General features: G+C 34.3%; 1 protein-coding gene across 8 annotated transcripts in view; it reads right to left on the bottom strand.

The window, feature by feature from the left end:
* BIRC6 (baculoviral IAP repeat containing 6) overlaps positions 1-19,028 on the bottom strand; it is a 317,039-nt gene that overhangs the window by 258,412 nt on the left and 39,599 nt on the right. For all 8 annotated transcript variants that reach the window (XR_011165250.1, XM_069072166.1, XM_069072160.1 and 5 more), the window contains exons 2-3: positions 16,859-17,040; positions 13,290-13,427 (exon numbers count right to left, since the gene is read on the bottom strand). Coding sequence is in view for 7 of the 8 variants with exons in the window: in XM_069072166.1 (XP_068928267.1) it covers positions 13,290-13,427; positions 16,859-17,040 (320 nt within the window). In the remaining variant the exon portion in view is untranslated. The remainder of the gene's footprint in view (positions 1-13,289; positions 13,428-16,858; positions 17,041-19,028) is intronic.

Raw genomic sequence — 19,028 nt, 5'->3', positions numbered from 1 at the left:
CTCTCTCTCTCTCTCTCTCTCTCTCTCTCTCTCTCTCTCTCTCTCTCACACACACACACACACACACACACACACACACACACACACACCTGTCTTTTGCCTTTATACCCTCATTCACATGACCTGCACATAGGAGGTACTTAATAAATCCTTGTGGGTTTTATTTTCTATCTTGTGCTATCTTTGCTAATTTAGTGGCTGTGAAGTACGACCTGAGAATTATCTTGATCTGCATTTCTCTTATTATTAATGATCTGGAGTAATCATATATATATATAGCTGCCAATTCTTTTAAAAATTGATTTTAATGTCTTGATGGTCTTTAAAAAAAGAATGGAAAGAGATAAAAAGGAATACACTAGACAGAAGAGAAAAGAAGATTAGGGAAAACTATCCAGAATCAAGGTACACAAGCAGACATCCACATGAATGAGGGGAAATGAAGTAGCTGACTTTTAAACCTCATTCTAATGTGAAGTGGTCAAAAGAAATAAGAACACAGAGTATAGAAATTCATTTCACTGAAAAAGGAAAGGAAGTAAAGAAGGAGGAAAGGGAATTAGGGTAAAATAAAGGATGAATTAGTACTAAGCAAAACAAATGCTAAAGATGTAAATACACACACACACAGCTCTTTTTGAGGTAGCAAAGAATGGGATGTAAGGGAGTATCCATAAACTTGGGAATGGATGAATAAGCCTTAGTATATAAATGTAACAGAATACAATTATGCTGAATTTTATCAGCATAATGACCAACTAGGATTCCAAAGGACTAATACTGAACCGAGCTACCCATCTCCTGGGTAAAGGACGTCGAATGCATGTTTCCATCACATTTTGTTTTTCTTGTGTCCTCAACTGGGAGTTTTGAGATGGGACAGTGAGAAGGCAGATAAGAACAAATAAGATTTAAAAAAAAAAAAAGAAAAAGGAAAAACTGATTTGAACAACTTACTAAAATGCAAATACAAATCATTAAAGATCTCTTGGAAAAAAATGCCAGCCTTAAGAAAAATGTCAGTTAGTAAACTTTGAAAAAATAGGTCACTACCATCACATCTATTAAACTGGCAGAAATAACAAAAAGCAACTAAATTCAATGTTGGCAGGGAAGGGAAGAAATCAGTACATGAACTCACTACTGGTGTGAATAAAAATCATAGAATCATTTGAGTTTAGCAGTACATACTCTAAATTTTTAAAATAAGCATAGTTTTTATCCCAACAATTCATTTTTTTTTTTAAGGCAACTGGGGTTAAGTAACTTGCTCAAGGTTACAAGGCCAGTTATTTTGTGTGGGTGTTAAGTATCTGAGGCCAGAACCGATCAATCCCAGGTCTCCCAACATCCGGCCAGCGCTCTTACTCACCGCACCACCTGGCTGCCCCAACAATTTTCTTTTTGAAAATGTATTCTGAACTAAATATTTAATAGAGCTACCTGTTTAAAGATTTTTTCAAAGTAGCAGTATATGTAATTAAAAATAAATTGAAAACAACTGAACAAATGGTTAAAATGTGATAGAGCAATATAATGGGATACAATCAAAACTGACAAGATTGAGGAATGCAGCAAAAGCTATGAAAACTTTATGAAATCATGCACAGTGAAAAGAAAACAGAACCAAAATACAACATGCACATTAACTTAACTACAAACATAAATGAACAAATTTTAAAATGTTTTCATACTTTTATGCACTTTATATATAAGTAGTTCTAAGCAAGTTTAGCTGGTGGCATGGATGCCCGATGTTAATCTAATATTATATTTAATTTTTAAATGACCAAAAATAAATCTTTAGAATCAAGGCTTTATATCAGATTTTCTCTTGCTCCACTTATCATATAGAAAAATAAAAACTAATTCTTTCTAAAAACTCCAGGCATAACATAAAAGTGGTCCCTGATCATGTCCCATTTTCCTCATCCTCAAAAATCTAAACCACAATAATCTATGATGCCACCCAAATTTCCCACCACTAAGCACCTGGCAGCTACTGTATATGAAAATGAGATGTTAAGGGAAATGAACTTGACTCTTTACAATTTAAATGACAATCTCAGAACTTTAAATAAAATGTAATCACTATGAGGAAGCTAGATGGCTCAGTGGATAGAGCATTGGACCTGAAGTCGGGAAAACCTGAATTCAAATTTGACCTCAGACACTAACTAGCTCTGTGACCCTGGGCAAGTCAATTAATCTCTGCCTCTCGAGAAGGAAATGGCAAACCACTCCAGTAACTGTGCCAAGAAAATCCCACAAGTATGATATGGTCAAACGGTTCACAAAGAATCAGACATGACTAAGCAAGAACAATCACTAGTAAATCGATTCACCCACAGGATAAACGTCGGTGTCTTCGCTGGTGAGAATCACCGATGAAGGGGCTGGAAGAGTAGAGATAGATAATGTAGACTGCTTGAAATTTTTAGATATTGGTCAGAATCCTTTTGTACAGCAAGCATTTAGGGATTACCATATGAAAGGAGGTAACAAATTATTGGCTGCCAAGAGATGTAATAAAACGTTTCCCACTAATTCTATGTGGACTAGTGGAGATAGACCCTGGTATTTGCTTAGAGATGGTATGAAAAAATTAAAGGAGAAGGTAAAAAAGACAGCAATAATGTGTGGAGATGCCGAGGCTTATCATAAAACCCCCTTAGCATTTTGTCATAGAAATATCATAGTGAAGATGGTAAATTCTGCCTATAAGCACATAATTCTGACTACTAACTAGATAAGATGTCACAGCTAAGTGACTTAGGAGAATGGAAAAAAGAAATTTCCTCGAGAGAGAAAAAATAGCTAGTGCATTCAAAGTCAGAATAGATAGACAAGAAAAGAATTGTCTACTGCTCTGTTGAGAGCAGGGGCACATTTTGGAAGAATAGATGGCATTCCAACTAATGAACTATACAAAATGTACCAAGAAAAGGGGTTTAATATTAGACTGAACAGGGAAGTAAGAACTGTCCCTACAATTCCTACTGAAACATTATATTCAAGTTCATCACACTTTCAGGGAGAATAGGAAATTGGCCAGACAACAGCTCAGATTAAAGAAAATAATACCTCTACCCAGAATGCTGACCCCAAAACTGCAAATTAGAAAACAGTAAACAACAATGAATAAGGCCATGATGGTGGGTTCACAGACTCCAGAAGCATGGCTGACCCTATATCTACTCTGCTTCTGGTTATTGTTTCTTTGTTTCTTTTTGCCTTTTTGTCAGTTAAACTTGTTTGCTAGATTTCTTTCCTGGAGGCTTAGTACCCTCCACTAGCAGTTGCCTGATCACTTAAGCTGGATGTCACCCCCTGTCTACAGGATATGTCACCCCTGGACCTGGCACTGACCAAAAGCTCCTGATGCCAGCTAAAGAAATGACCCCTTGAGTGGGACCTCTTGGGGCAAAGACAGCTCTACATCCAATTTCACCAGGAAGTAGCTTTGGAAGAAGAGATCTTCGCCTCTTACCCCAAGATTTTGAGCCCCATTCGTTTGAGGGGAGGGATAATGGGGTGCTTGTGCTCAAGCCCTACCCTAAGATATTGTTTTATGTGCTTATTTTGCGTTATCCCTGTTATATTGTTGTAAAGTTCTGTTGACATCAGTTACCCCTAAAGTCCCATTGACCTACATAAGAGACATGAAAGATCTTGGGGTCAAATCTAATGGTAATGGGAATTTGAAGATCTTCCTTGCCCCTTAATAAGCGTAAGGGAATTTGAAGATCTTCCCAAACCCTTAATAGGTCAAATGTAATCACATGGAGTCTTCGGTGGGAGGAGTTTGCTGAATGAGCAGAGCAGGAAATGAGTCAGAGCAGACAGAACAGAGGGAGGAGGGGAGACCTAGGCAAGGAGACAACTAGGCTTGTGAGAATTTGTGGGAAGTCTTTGGGGTAGTGTTGCTTTCTGCAGTGTTACTGTGTATAGATTTCTTTGTTCCTATGATGAATTCGATTTTTCTGGTGTTGAGATTTGGCTTTCCAGTGTCTCAAGAAATATTTTGCTTCTGTCTTCTATATGGAGAGTCTATTATATTTTGCAATTCAAAATTACATGGACATATTCAGATACCATCGGTGCTATGAATATTGCCTTGGCATACAAACCTTTAAAAGTTATAGATTCAACAAAGATCAGTATACAATGTTAAAAATAATTTATCTAAATCCAACTATCAGACAGATTTCTAGTTTTCCTAGCAATTACTATGAAACAGGAAATTCTTTCCCAGTTAATTTCTAAGTTTACTCAATACTGGCTAACTGAGTTCAGTTATTTCTGTATCTTTTTTATTTTATAACCAGGATGAAATAGTTTTAATAAACCTCTCATGTCTTCACTCTTGACTCTCTCAAACTTTTTCAAAATTGTCTTATAATGCCGAAGTTCACTACACCCTGAGACTTGATACACTATTAGTACCATCCACCCCTTGTAGCATCTCCCTTTATTTGATTGGTTGCTCCTAAAACCTCCATTTAAAGGAGGAAACCTAGAAAGTTATCTTTAGGCCGTACCCCTGACTCTCCCAAACTTTCTCTGCGATGCTCCCAGCTAGGTACATTCACATTCACTCACTTCATTTTCAGCTTCCCTTTACGCATCATAAATAGAAATAGAAAGCAAGCTCCTTGAAGGCAGAAATTGCTTTTCTTTCTGCTTATATTGATATTCCTAGTACTTAGGACACTTGACACATAGCAACTGCTTAATAAACGCTTGATGACTTAATTCTTCACTTGTTTTGTAATAAGTTTTTCCCCCCATCATCTCCCCAAATGAACAGCTATTTTGTCTAACTCCATAAAATATTCCTTTGGCAGTCTGCCTGACACAACCCTAAATCTGTAATTAACTTTGGTAGTATTGTTATTTTTATTGTATTATCTTATCACAGTCCAGTCATGCCCAGTGAATGTTCCTCCAATTATTCCAAAATAAATTCAAAATGGAAACATGAGCAGAATATTAAAGTTCATACCATAAGAAAATTTAAGAGAAACAGATCACATATCTTTTACAGTTGAGGGAGTTTAAAGTCTTAAAGAAACAAGAGATAGAGTAAATTACAAGGGGTAAAACAGGTAACTGTGATTACATAAAATTGAAAATCTTCTGAATAAAAAGATTAATGAAAAGAGGAAAATGGTTAACAGAGGGGGAAAAAACCTTCCAATTATGTCACTGACAAAGTTTTGATATACAAGATACACAGACAACTAAAAAAAGGTTAAAACCAAAAGAAATTCCCCAAAAGATTAGTGGGCAAAGGATATGAAAAAACATTTCTCAAAAGAATTACAAACTATTAACAACTATATGAAAGAATTCTCCAAATCACTAGTTAAGGAAAAGCAAATGAAAACAACTCAAATCTTGTCACATACTTAGCAAGCTGGTCAAGGCAACAAAAGATAGACAAAGTAAATGTTAAAAAAAAACATGCAAAGATGGCACACTAAAAAACTGTTGTTGTTAGAGCTCTACTGTGAATTAATACAATTATTCTGGAAAACAATTACAAATTATTTTTAAAAATGGATTAAAATGCTCTTAACCTTTTTTAGCCCACTATTAGGCATACATACTCCATGGAGGTCAGTGACAAAAAACTAAGTCCCAAATATAAACCAAAATATTTAAAGCAGCATTTTTTGCAGTAGTAAAGAACTGGGGGAAAAAATAGATGCCTACTCATAGGGGAATGGATGAACAAACTGTTGGATTACATTCCATTACAGCAGTGGAATATTACTGTACTATAATTAATGAAGGAAAAGCACTTACTAGATACCTAGCACGAATATGACAAATACAGAAATGCAAGGAGGAAAATTAAATGAATTGATATAAAATGAAAGTAACAAAATCAGGAAAACAATTCTGGCAATGACAAAACAGAAAAAATAACAACAGTAAAACTGAGCTCTGGCTGATAATTATTCAAACTCTGCTTCTCAAACCTCCAAGCATTCCCATTCCCCTTAACCCAATCCAAATTTCCATTCTAAAGCTATCCACCCCTTCCACTGTGTTCTCTGCCTAGTCCACAGGCAATAAACCTCCTTTCACCTTGAATGTTTTCTTTTCCCATTCATCCCATCTCCTGGCTCTCAGTGAGACCTGGCTCCCTCCTGATAACACAACTTCCACTGTCCTTTTCCAGCACTAGCTAAACTTTCACTCATTCCTCTGTCCAATGCAGTGGCTGAGTTAAAGGAGTTAAAATATACTTTGCTTCCCATAGCTACTTTAAGATTTTCTATCTTGGCTGCTAAGCAGTTGTGGCACAGTGGATAAAGGGTCTGGAGTCAGAAAGACACATGTTCAAATCCAGTCTTCAGATATTCATTACCAATACGGCTCTGGGCAAGTTACTTAACCTCTGCCTAGCCTTAGCTTCCCAGTAAGTAAAATGGGAATACTAAAACTCAGGGTTGTGGTGAGGATCAAATGAGATAACCCTAAAGCTCTCAGAGCAGTGTAGGGCACAAGGTAAACACTATTTAAATGTTATTATTATCCACCATTGTCATTCAGTAACCTTTCTTTTCCTCCTCCTCCTCCTCCTCCTCCTCACTCAATCCACATACACTATCCAGTGAAAATCTTCAGAGGTGCTTATATCAAAGTTTTTTGATAATCTGCTTCCCAAAACACTGAGCTACTGAATTCCATCGTTTTTGATTCTCCTTTGTCTAGTCAGTTCCACTGAGCTACTTCTCTGTGCAGTATCAAATTGTTTTATAATTGATGTTTTATATTGAGAACAAGAGCTATTATTCTCCCTTCTTCTCTATCTTTTTGCATTATTTCCCTTGGTATTGTAGACCTTATATTTCTCTGAATTATTATTTTACTGAGTCTTGTAAAGTATCATTTTAATAGTTCAATTGGAATAGCATTAAAACTGTAAATTAACATTGGTAGTATTGTCGTTTTTTTTATATTAGCACTGTGCAGCCACAGCACTGAACATTCCTACAGCTTTATAAGTTGTTCTTTATTCAATCTATTTACAATTCACTAAATCTATACAAGTATTTTGTCTGTTTGGTAAAGACCTTTTTTTTTTTTTTAGTTATACATAGTGAGATTTCCCTTCCTATTATCTGGCCTCTTGGATTTTTTTTTAATCTTATATAGACAGCTAGGTAGCAAAGTGGATAAAGCATTGTACCTGGAGTCATGAAGACAAGACATATCTGGCCCTAGACATTTTATTAACTGTGTAATAACCCTAGGCATATCACTTAATCTCTTCCTGCCTTAGTAACAGCACCCACCTGTCAGTGTGAACAAATGCAGAACAAACTGAACAGAACCAGAAGAACAATATATACTATATAACATCAATATGACAAGAATGAAAAGAGTAAAACCAGGAGAACAATTTACATAGTTACAATGTCACTGAAAATATACATAATTATGAAAAGTGATAGAGAGGTGATAGATTTAGGGTGCAGAACTGAACATATATATTTTGCATAGATATCAGAGGAATTTGCTTTCTTTGATTGTGTATTTATTACACAGAATTTGACCTTTTTTTCCTTTTATTTTTTATTGGGTAGGGTTGGGAGAGAAAATAAATCCCTGTTAATTCAAATATAGTGAGTTGATGGGATGTTACAAAAATGGAATATTGAATAAACTTTTCACATGAGGTCATTATGTAAATAGTTTTACTTAAATGTTTTATTTTGTGACAAGAAACCTCTCATGAAGTAATCTGTAAATATATATACAATATAAAAATAAAAATTATCAATAAAACTAAAACTAAATTTAATCATTTAAAAAATCTTTTGAAGGGGTGGCTAGACGGCACAGTGAATAGAGCACCGGCCCTAGAGTCAGGAGGACCTGAGTTCAAATTGGGCCTCAGACAAAAAACTAGCCATCTGACCTTAGGCAAGTCACTTAACCCCAACTGCCCGGCATTCCCCTCCAAAAAGCAAAAAAAAAAAAAAAGTCTTCTGAAGACCTTAAAGCATTATATAAATACAGAAATGCACCTGTTTTTATGAGTTTATTTTTCCTACAACGTTCCTGAAGCTTCTGTCTCAGTTGGTATCTTCATTTAAGTACTAGGATTTTCTAAATAAACCATCATACCACAAGGAAAAAGATTATTTTATTTCCTCTTTGCCTACCTTTAAGACTTTAATTTCTTTTTCTTAACTTATTCTTATTGCTAGTATTTTCTGAATTATATCAAAAAATAGTGAGGAAAGTAGACATCTGTGCTTTACTTCTATATCTTCTACTAAATCAGGTAAAATAAAAAGTTTTATCAATTTATTTACCTTTCAGATTTTGTAGAAATTATTTTAACTTTTGTTAGGCTTCCCATAGACTTTCTGGCTTCCAACTATTTTATTTCATTTCTCCTCCAATTTCTTAATATCTCTTTTGGTTGTTTTATAATTCTTTAAAAGTAATTTTCAATATATTCATCAAATATGTTCATAGTTTATTAATATGCTGATTTTATTTTTATTAAAACATTTTTTAGGGAAGTAGTTTTTCTATAGAACTGCTTCAACTGCATCCCAAAAATGTTATAATCAATTTCAATGATTTGCACTTTGGTCTACTGACTTTTTAGTAAAGATATGATCTGCTATGGAAGCCTACAAGTTCTTTTCTAATGCTCATAACAAGGATGGTCTGGAAGAACATGTAGTTTATCCTAATAAAAAATTTTTTTCAATGGTAACAAAGTAGGCATATGGTTTATTGATATTTACTCAATAGCCCTTTTTTTGGTTATGATATTTCTTCTCAGACTTCTGGTATTCTTCTTCATCTAACACCTTAATAACTAAATCCTTCAACATCCTCAAAATTTTGCCACCTCCAGTACAGATCTCTTTTTTGTGTGTCTTCTTGGTCTAGACCCAGATGGTTTTTGTTTTGTTTCTGCTTTGTCACTACACTCAATTTCAATGTTTAAAATAACATCATAATTTGTCTGTCACTTTTTCTAAAGTCCTCACTAGGATTCCTTGTCCACTCTCATTCACTTTTTATCTTACATGATTATATCTCGGGTATTCTCCATTCTTCTGTACCTTTTTCAGGGAAAGGAGGAGAGGGGGAGGCACTATGAGTTTTTCCATAAAGGATTTTTACAAATTTGTTTAGGAGATTTTTTTTTCATTTTATTTTACTTTTCAATTAACAATTATTTTCTCTCCCTCCTACCACAAGTAAAAACCTACCCCGCCCCCATCCTCATCTAAAAAAAGCAAAACTCTAGTAACAAATAGGCAAATTTAAGGAAAATAAAACTATCCATTGACCATGTGGAATCAGTCAATAAACATTTATTAAGCACCTACTAAATATCACTGTACATAATATATTTGTATTCCACCAGGGATACAAATAAGAAAGATTATCCCTTCCCTAAATGATCTTGTAATATAAAGAAGGAAGATAATATGAAAAAGGAAGCTGAAGGGAATGTAGGGGACACACAGCTGGCCAGAGGATACCTGACATGGGAGCCCAACGTTCATGGAACTGAAAGAAAGTAGAGCAACTGAGAGAAAATTAAGAGCTTCTAAAAACCTATGTCTCATTCTGAATGTTAGGAGGTAAATATCATTCATCATCATAAACCTCTAGAATCCTAGTGGTCAATGGAGCAACCAATCATTGAGTCTTTAAAAGTTGTTTGATTTTACAATGTCCATACTATATATGTTGTCCTCCTGGCTCCAGTCGTTTAGCTCTGCATCAGTTTCTATAAATCTTCCTAGGTTTCTCTTAACCCATCATTTTCAATGTTTCTTACAACTCAATAATATTATGCTACATTCATATACCAAAAATTTTTACGAATTTTTGAATTGATGGAAACTCATTGGTTTCCATGTCTTCAACATCACAAAAAGAACTGCTGGTGGTCCTCTTTTCCTGATCTCTCTGAAGTAAAGACCTAGTAGAGAGAGGTCCAGTTCTATTTTAGTTCTCATCATTATTTTCTAGAATGCCATTTCCATTTTCTTAGACAACACAAATGGTAATGTTAAAAGATCAAATGTAGTGGGGTCCACCGTCCTTTTTATAAAAATCATTACAGAACTTTTTTAACATTTGTTGTACTTCTTATAGTTTCCTCCTTAAATGTCTTCAGGATGTGAACTCAGTTGTGAACTTAGCTGCCAAGGAGTCTTTGAACTACTGCCCTACTCCACCCTTCTACATTCACTGCTTTTCTCAGTTGTGAGGTGATTCTTCTTTTTTTCCAATTCTACAAAATTTTTTGTTTATTTTTTAAAATATATTTTATTTTTCACTAAATTACATGTTAAAACAATTTTTAAACTTTGTGATTTCCAATTTGTATCCTTCCCTCCCTCCCTCTTCTTGGCCCTCACTGAGAAGGTAAGCAAGCAGATAAAGGTTATAAATATGCAGCTTAAATAAAAGAAAAAGAATGAAAGAGAATTAAAACCAGCATGCTTAAGTCTATTCAAACAAGATCAGTTCTTTCTCTGGAGGCAGATAGTATGCTTCATCATTGGTCCTTTGGATTGTCATGGAACATTATATTGCTGAGAATAGTTAAATCATTCATAACTTCATAGTAAAATATTGCTGTTACTGTGCAGAACAAATCTCCTGGTTCTCTTCACTTCACACAGGGTCAGTTCATCTAAGTCTTTTCCAGGTTTTTCTGAAACCATCCTGTGTGTCATTTCTTATAGCATAATAATATTCAATTACAATCATAGACCACGGTTTGTTTAACCATTCCCCGATTGATGGGTATCTCTGATTTCTAATTCTTAGCTACCATAAAAAGAGGTGCTCTAAATATTTTTGCACAAAAAAGTCCTTTTCTCTCTTTTTTTATGTCTTTGGAATACAGACCTAGCAGTGGTATTTCGGGATTAAAGGGTATGCACAGTTTTATAGCACTTCGGGCACAGATTCAAATTGCTCTCCAGAATGGTTGGATCAGTTCATAACTCCACCAATAGGGCATTACTACTGTCCCAGTTTTCCCATATCTCCTCCAACACCCAACATTTTCCTTTTTTGTCATATTAGCCAATCTAATAGGTGTGAGGTGGTATGAAGTGATTCTTCTTATAATCTTATACCATCTTTCTCCATAACGTTTTATTTTTTAGTTTATATTTAAGTCAGTGTTAACTTTATTATATCTCTCCACTTTCCAAGATCAAATATTTGCTAGCTGAAGAAATTTCTATCTACTTTTGTACCAAACTTATATAACAAATTATAAACACACTGGTAGTGTGTTTTTCTAATGATTTTCCATTTGTCAGCATATGAAGTTAAAGTTACTTTTTAGCATCAGTTAAACTGCATACCACATCTTTCCTCATTTTTACTGCTTTTTCTTTTAATATCTGCTGCAGAGTCAATGAGCTAATTTAGGAATGACTCCACCTGAGGTTTCTTGTTGCTTCTGAATACAGAGCAAAACCAACTCTGCCAACCCCATTATTTGTGTCTAACAAGCAAAGCCTGTGAAGGACCCTTCAATTCACCTGCCCATTTCCTTACAGACATAGCATGGTAGCATTGGGAACCTGTGGTCCTGATGCCACATGTGGCCTTCTAGGTGCTTGGGTGTGGCCTTTTGACTGAATCCAAGATTTACAGAACAAATCCTTTTGTTAAAGGGATTTGTTATGTGAAGCTTGGACTTCAAAGGGTTGCCTTTGAGCACCTAAAGGGTCCCATGTGGCCTCCAGGTCACAGGTTCCCTAACCCTGGACAACAGTACATACCATGCAGAATTCAGGAGTTATCAAGTCTTCAATTCAAATTCCACCTCAGATACTTACTAGCTGAATGGCCCAGGCAAATCACTTAATCACTTAACCCCTCTGGGCCTGAGAATCTTCAACTATAAAATTAACAATTTGGACTCAATAACCTCTATGGTCCCTTCCAGCTTTAGATTTAGTATCCTATAGATTTTTTTTCTTACCAATTTTATTTGTAACAAAAACAAAAAGACAGATAAAAATCAGTTCCTCCAGTAATGTGTCTATTCAACTGGTCAAGAGAAGAATTTACATTTACAGCAGCATCAATTTAGCTGACATTTATATAGACATTCTAAAAATTATGTGAGTCTCCAATTAAATGTCAGTCCATTGATTCAAAAGCACTCTTTACCTACATATGGCTTTCATTATTACAGAAGTAGAAGAATGGCACAAGACTGAAGATCTTTTTGTATTTTTGCCATGGGTTGCCATGGCCAAAGAATTCATCATTAAGTGTGCAAACTGATGGCGCAGCTAGGTGACACAGTGAATAGAGCAAAGGCCCTGGAGTCAGGAGGACCTGAGTTCAAATCCGACCTCAGGCACTTAACACTTACTAGCCATGCAACCATGGGCAAGTCACTTAACCCCAATTGCCCTGCCCTCCCCCAAAATAAAGCAACAAAACAAAACAAAACACGAGTCCAAATTTATAATGAGCATCTCCACATTTTGGTAGGTGGGTCCTCTGAAGGAAGCCTGGTTTTAGGACCATACTGGAATCTTTTCCAGTCTATTAAAACATGCCAGAACTTAGTATATGACACTTTAAGAAACCAGACATAGCTTTAAAAATCACCAACATATCATGATGAGGCACTAAAATAGAGCTTTGTGGAAAAGTCTCACTAAGGAAAAATAAAAAATGCCTTAGAAATTCCTAGGTTTGCTAGTTCTACACATCAGTTTAGTTGCAACAAGTAAACTGAATCTGCAAGGCAAGTTCAAACATTCCAGTCTCCCAAAGAAGTAATTAAAGTCTGGTCTAGAATACTTAAGCAACTCCCCAAAATATAAGGGACACAAAAGCCTAGACCTAAACTAGCTCAGAATCAACCTGAACACAATGAGACTATGCATAAAAAAGTGGCCAGTCCAGAAAATTCAGTAAGGTAAATATTTAAATAAAAGATATTTGGGTGGCTAGATGGAGCAGTGAATAGAGCACTGGCCCTGGAGTCAGGAGGACCTGAGTTCAAATTTGGCCTCAGACACTTAACACTTACTAGCCATGTGACCTTGAGCCAGTTATTTAACCCCAATAGCCCTGCCTTCCCCCCTGCAAAAAAACACATTTAAATGTGGAAGATTTTTAGATACCTTTTAAGATGCCAAGTGTATTTTAAAAATACACTTATTGAGTGGAAAAATAGACAAAGAAACAAGGTTTTTCTTTATAACTCTAATGCAATATATATTAGGCTTTTTATACATTCTTACCTTAGCAACTTTATGATTAGCTGCTGTCTCATGAGATGTATTTTTTAGTCCATCTTTCAGTTGTGTGATGAACAAGTCATATCCTTCTGAAGAAGAAACATCTACCTTCTCTATACAAGCAGATAAAAGTTGCTGAGCCTAAAAAATGAAAGGAAAACATAAAAATTAAGAATAAAACATCTAAATTACTGATTTTAAGGATTAACACTTTAAAAAATTCATAATATAAACAATTTCCAATAGGAGTACATATTCTAGTAAAAATATTAAACTAAGCTGACTTCACTTCATAATATCTATTAACTGATTTGGCAAAAAAAAAAAAAAATTTCCCCTTTCTTCAAACTCTTTTTACACTTGAAAACACCAAGTATGACAACTGTATTTTAAAAAATACTGTCATTCAGATTCTTCAGATGTTCTCTTTACCCCATGCCCTATTAGTTAAAATTAGTAATACTAAGCTATCATTTCAAAGTTTCTAGTATTTTTAACTGCTCACACCACCTATCTCAGGGTATGAAATTATTTTATTATATTTATTATTATTGAGTGAAAAATGAGAAATTTTCTATTTTACATGATATACTTGAAATTTTAAAATCTTAAATATTTTAAGACTTCTATAAGAGAATGTATAAGATTATCTACCAAAGGGCACAGGAAATCCTAACAGGTAGCAATACCAAAAAGTGAACAATATAGAGTTTAATCACACTAATTCTTAAAAAGTACTTTTATTTTTTAGTCCCACTGGACATATACGCTCATAAAATAGATGAGAATGGCCGTCCCTCCAAAAAAAGATGAATAATGAAAGTTATTCAAGGCAAGCAAATACTAAGAAAGATCTAGAAAAGGAACGTAAAAACTCAAGTTATACTCTTAGTTTTGTTATTTCCAATCTTAGGTAAATATTCTTGAGTTTTGACACTGCTTTTCTTCCCTTTGATATCATTATGGTATTCATTGTAAATAAAGAAAATTAAGATTTAAAAACACCTGGAATTTCAAGCAATATCATCCTACTTTTATAATATGATGTCATAAATCATAAGGAAAATGTTCAACAAAAGAAATCACATAATTGGGTGCCATGGATATTCTAGAGATAAAAATTTAAATTTCTTTATTCATATTTCTCTTTTATACCTCAAATACCTTAAATTTATCATGTAGTATTTTATAAAATGAAATTCATTTTATTGCAAGTAAAATTTTAAATGCATATGATTTTACAACATATCAAAAATTAGGGGTGCTTTTGTCCATTATGAATTTTTCTATCACATATAAAACTATAATAATGTCCTGAAGATTTTCATTAAATAACATGTCAGACAGTAACAGTACCATCTTCAAACCCAATGCAATTTCTGGTGACCTTGTGCATTCTCCCTTTAGTAGTGACTATTATATCAGTAAAAGTTGAGGGAATTTACATCCAAGTGGCCACATATACCTGAATCTACTTTTTAATATAGGAGATAAGTTTATTTTTTTTCTTTCAAAAAGATTAACCTAGATCCATTACCAGGTAAAGGAATGACAGGGATATTTTTATTTTAGAAAGGCATGTCAAAGACATCTAGATGGCTGGAGAAGCTCCCCAGAAATTCAACAAGGATGGTGAAAGCACTTAGAATCCGTATCATATGAAGATCTATTAAAGGAAATGAGAATATTTAACATGGAGAAGACAAGGCTCAGAAGACAAGACATGACAGCATTCGAGTGCTTAAAGGCCATATGTAAAAGGGCAATTAGACTAGTTTTGTTTGGCCCCAGAGAGCAGAACTAAGAAAAATGAGGGGAAGTTTCAAAGCAACAGATTTGTTGCAGTAGTTTTTTTAGGTGTTGATCAAACTAGATGGTTCCTGAAAATCATTACAGCTATGTAGTTCTGTGACTCTGCAATATCTTTTTGGACAAGATAATGGAATAGGGGCTGGAACACTTACAGCTGATTTAACAACCATGTTGATATACTTGAAGAGAAGTATTTCTACTGGGTTTTGATTTAACTGTTTTGTCCTTAAAAATTTGTCAAAAATGTAAACTAAAACAACAAAGGCATACTCATCGAATATTCATATGATAAAAAGTTTCAGGCAACAGCTAATACTCTGAATGACAAAATCAAAATTCAAAATAATCTCTGTAAGTTGGAATGATAAGTCTAATAAACAAGATGGGATTTAATATGGATAAATGTACAGTACTTTTCTGGTAGTTCAAAAATTCAGTTTTTACAAGTAGAGAACAGGGTAATTCTTTCCTGAGAATGCTTGGGAAAAAATTCCGAGGGATTTAGTTGACCAAAAGTCCAATATATAAACCAACCTTATGACAGAGCTACTGTAACTCAAAAGGTCAAAAAGTATCTTAGGAAGAAGTACTCACATCTATTATTATATTATCAACTGGCCTATATACCCATACTATCAAACATCCATCATCAAAATTATATGTCAACAGAAATAAAATAAAAAGTAAAATTTACAACCTCTACTTTCCAGGAGACTCTGAATATTATGTTGTGTTGTTTCCTGGACACATGATGCAAGTTATGCTTGTAGGATCATCCTTAGTACCAAATCAATTCATAAAATATTTATGAATTTAAGCTTCTACTATGTACAAGGGACATGGAAGATCACAAAAATCTACCTTGAAAAGAAATTTAATACAGAAAAACATCTTCCATTGCACCATGAGAAAGATCAAAATAGGACTCAATGTACTATATTCAAATTAAAAGCAACATCAACGTGTTCAACAATTAAAAAAAGATTAACACAATTAACTACCTGGCAATCATTTCTGAAGTTTAAAATGCTTGACATCTAATGTCCTAAATGAGAAATTAGATAACAGACCTTGCTCTCAGAATCTCGTTTTTAGCTCAGTGCTCAGCACACAATAGACACTTAATAAATGCTAACTCAAAAATTAGTAACTTCAAATGACAAGCAATTGGCATTCAACCATTTGACAAATGGAAACAAAAGTATTTAAATAACTTTCTATAAGGAATTCCCAAATTTGGGGGGGTCTCAAAATTTCAAGTCTTATTGCAGTAGCTCATAAATGGCTAAGAATTCAGTAACCCAAAGAAACATACTTTCAAATTTGGAATAAATCCAAAACTGTAAATTGACATTACAATGCTCTTACAATTGAACACTACAGTAAATTATATGATGTCCAAATTTAAACCTGGAATTTTGAACAGCCAAAGTAATGCCCAGTGGGCACTGGTTTATCTACAGGACATTAAATTCTTCAGCAAATATCCACTGCATAATTGTGCAATGGAAGATACAATATTTAAGCAAGATTGTAGTACATTTGATTTACCATTTCCTCATAAATATAATTTGAGCTCATTTAAGAATCTAGAGATATAGGGACAGCTATGACCTTGGGTAAGTCACTGAACCCCAACTGCCCTGCCTTCCACCCCTCCAAAACGCAAAAGAAAAAAAGGAAAAAAAAGAATCTACAAATAAAAAAATAGTTAAAAAAAAAAACAGAAAGTAAAAACATTCATTTTTAATTCCACTTACCTCCGTAACTGGTAATTCAAGCTGAACTACATCATCTTGCTTTGAAACAGGAGTTTGCAGAGCAGTGTCTAGCAACAAGATCCCATTAAGGTCTTTCCTACACCCTACTGCATAATCATCCACAAAGATAACTTTATCCACAGAAGATATATACTGACATTTCACCCGTCCACCTGGTTTGGCTGTAGAGGACAAAAAAAATCAAACATTTGGCAAAAGGAAAAGTATCCCAAATACAATTTAAGAAAATTCAATCCATCATTTAACAAACTGGCACACTGACCAAAGCCCACAAATGCATTTTAATAATATTGTACCACACTATATTGAGGAAATTTATCTGGAAAAAAAGATTTTTTTAAAATCTCTACATATCTTTCACAATTTGGTGTCAGGGACCCAATTTTATTTTAATGGAAGGGGAAGAAAAAGAATTATAAGCTTAAGTAATATGTATAGGGAACCCACTACACAATGCAAATAAAGACTGATGAACCTTAATTTCTATTTCATTTTGAATTCAAATTACATATCTCAGTGAAGCACAAATTCTGGCAGGGTCTATGAAGTTTTAAAAATTCTTGGAGTATGTTCCAGACAATATATTGTAACTAAGGAGAGGCTTATTTTAAATGGTTGGCAAGTATTTCTAAAAGACATTTTTGACCATAACCACCCAAGAAATTTAAAAAAATACACAACATATTTTAATCTTACATCATTTTGATTTACCTGTCAGAAAATGGCAAAGATGCTAAAAGGCAAAGTTTTGGACCATTTTTAACTATTTATTTAGCTTAGACATCAATTTGGGGCAGCTAGGTGTTGCGGTGGATAGACTGCTGTGTTTTGGAGTCATGAAGACTTATCTTCCCAATTCAAATCTAGCCTCAGATACGTGCTAGCTATGTGACCATGGGCAAGTCACCTAACCCAATTTGCCTCTGTTTCCCCATCTGTAAAATGAGCTGGTAAAGGAAATGGCAAACCATTCCAGTATCTTTGCCAAGAAAACTCCAAATGGGGTCATAGAGTGAGACACAATTTAGATAAAACAATTTGATTAATTTAAACAGTAATGTAATTCTGCATGTGAAAAATTAACACAATGATCAAAAAGTTGAATATAAAGAGGTTAAATAGGATGCCTCACAAGTTGCCCTTACAGAAATGAATAGAGCCTGATGAAACTGAATATAAAAAATGCCCAAAGGAAACAAGAATTATTTCATCACCATGCCTTGCATTATTGATCATGAACTTCAAAAAAAAAAAAAAATTTAACTGCACCTTAAAGGACAACCTCTGGTGCATAAGATGAAAAAGGCAGTGAAGGTCTACCAAAAACTTGACAAGATCCTTCAGACCATAGGCTCTCAAACTTTTTAATCTCAGGACCCCTTTATACTCTTAAAAAGGGAACACTTTCTTTTTTCTTTTTTCTTATTTGCAGTTCCAACATTTAGCATAGTGCTTTACCCATAGTAGGTACTTCTTAAATATTTACTGACTATGACTTATCAGACTGGCAAAATGTGGTAAAAGATAAAGTCAATAATCAAAAAAGTATGCTAATAGCTGGTGTAGCTATGAATTAAACTATTTAAAAAAAAACAATTTTGAATTATGGAAGGGGAAGCTAGGTGGCTCAGCAGATATAGCACAGAACCTGGAGTCAGGAAGACCTCAGTTCAAATTTGGCCTCAAACAATTACTAGCCATGTGAACTTAGGCAAGTCACAACTTCTGTTTGCCTTATTAGTCCACCAGAGAAGGAAATGGCAAACCACTCCAGTATCTTTGCCAATAAAACCCCATGGACACTACTGGCATAATATGATCCACAAGGTCATAAAGCATCAGACACAACTGAGCAATAGCAGCTGGGTTGATAAGTCTTATAACTTTCCATCAACAGTGATGTTTTTCTTTACATTATTATATTCATAGTATATATTATTCTCTTGGTTCTACTTTCATCATTGTGCAAGTCTGTTTAGATCTTCCCTATACATACAAAAACATTCATAGTGGCACTATTTGTAATAAAAAACTGAAAACAAAGAAACCGTCAATTAGAAAGACAATGAAACATCCTTGCACATAAAAACAAATATGAGGAATCCAGAGAAACATGGGAAAACATATGCAAACTAATGTACAGTGAATT

Source organism: Petaurus breviceps, unplaced genomic scaffold, assembly GCF_028583685.1.
Source record: "Petaurus breviceps papuanus isolate PSGF00001 unplaced genomic scaffold, PetGlider_PUasm1.0 90845, whole genome shotgun sequence".
Lineage (NCBI taxonomy): Eukaryota > Metazoa > Chordata > Mammalia > Diprotodontia > Petauridae > Petaurus > Petaurus breviceps.
The sequence above is the reverse complement of the archived record's forward strand: the minus strand, read 5'-3'. Positions and strand labels throughout refer to the sequence as shown.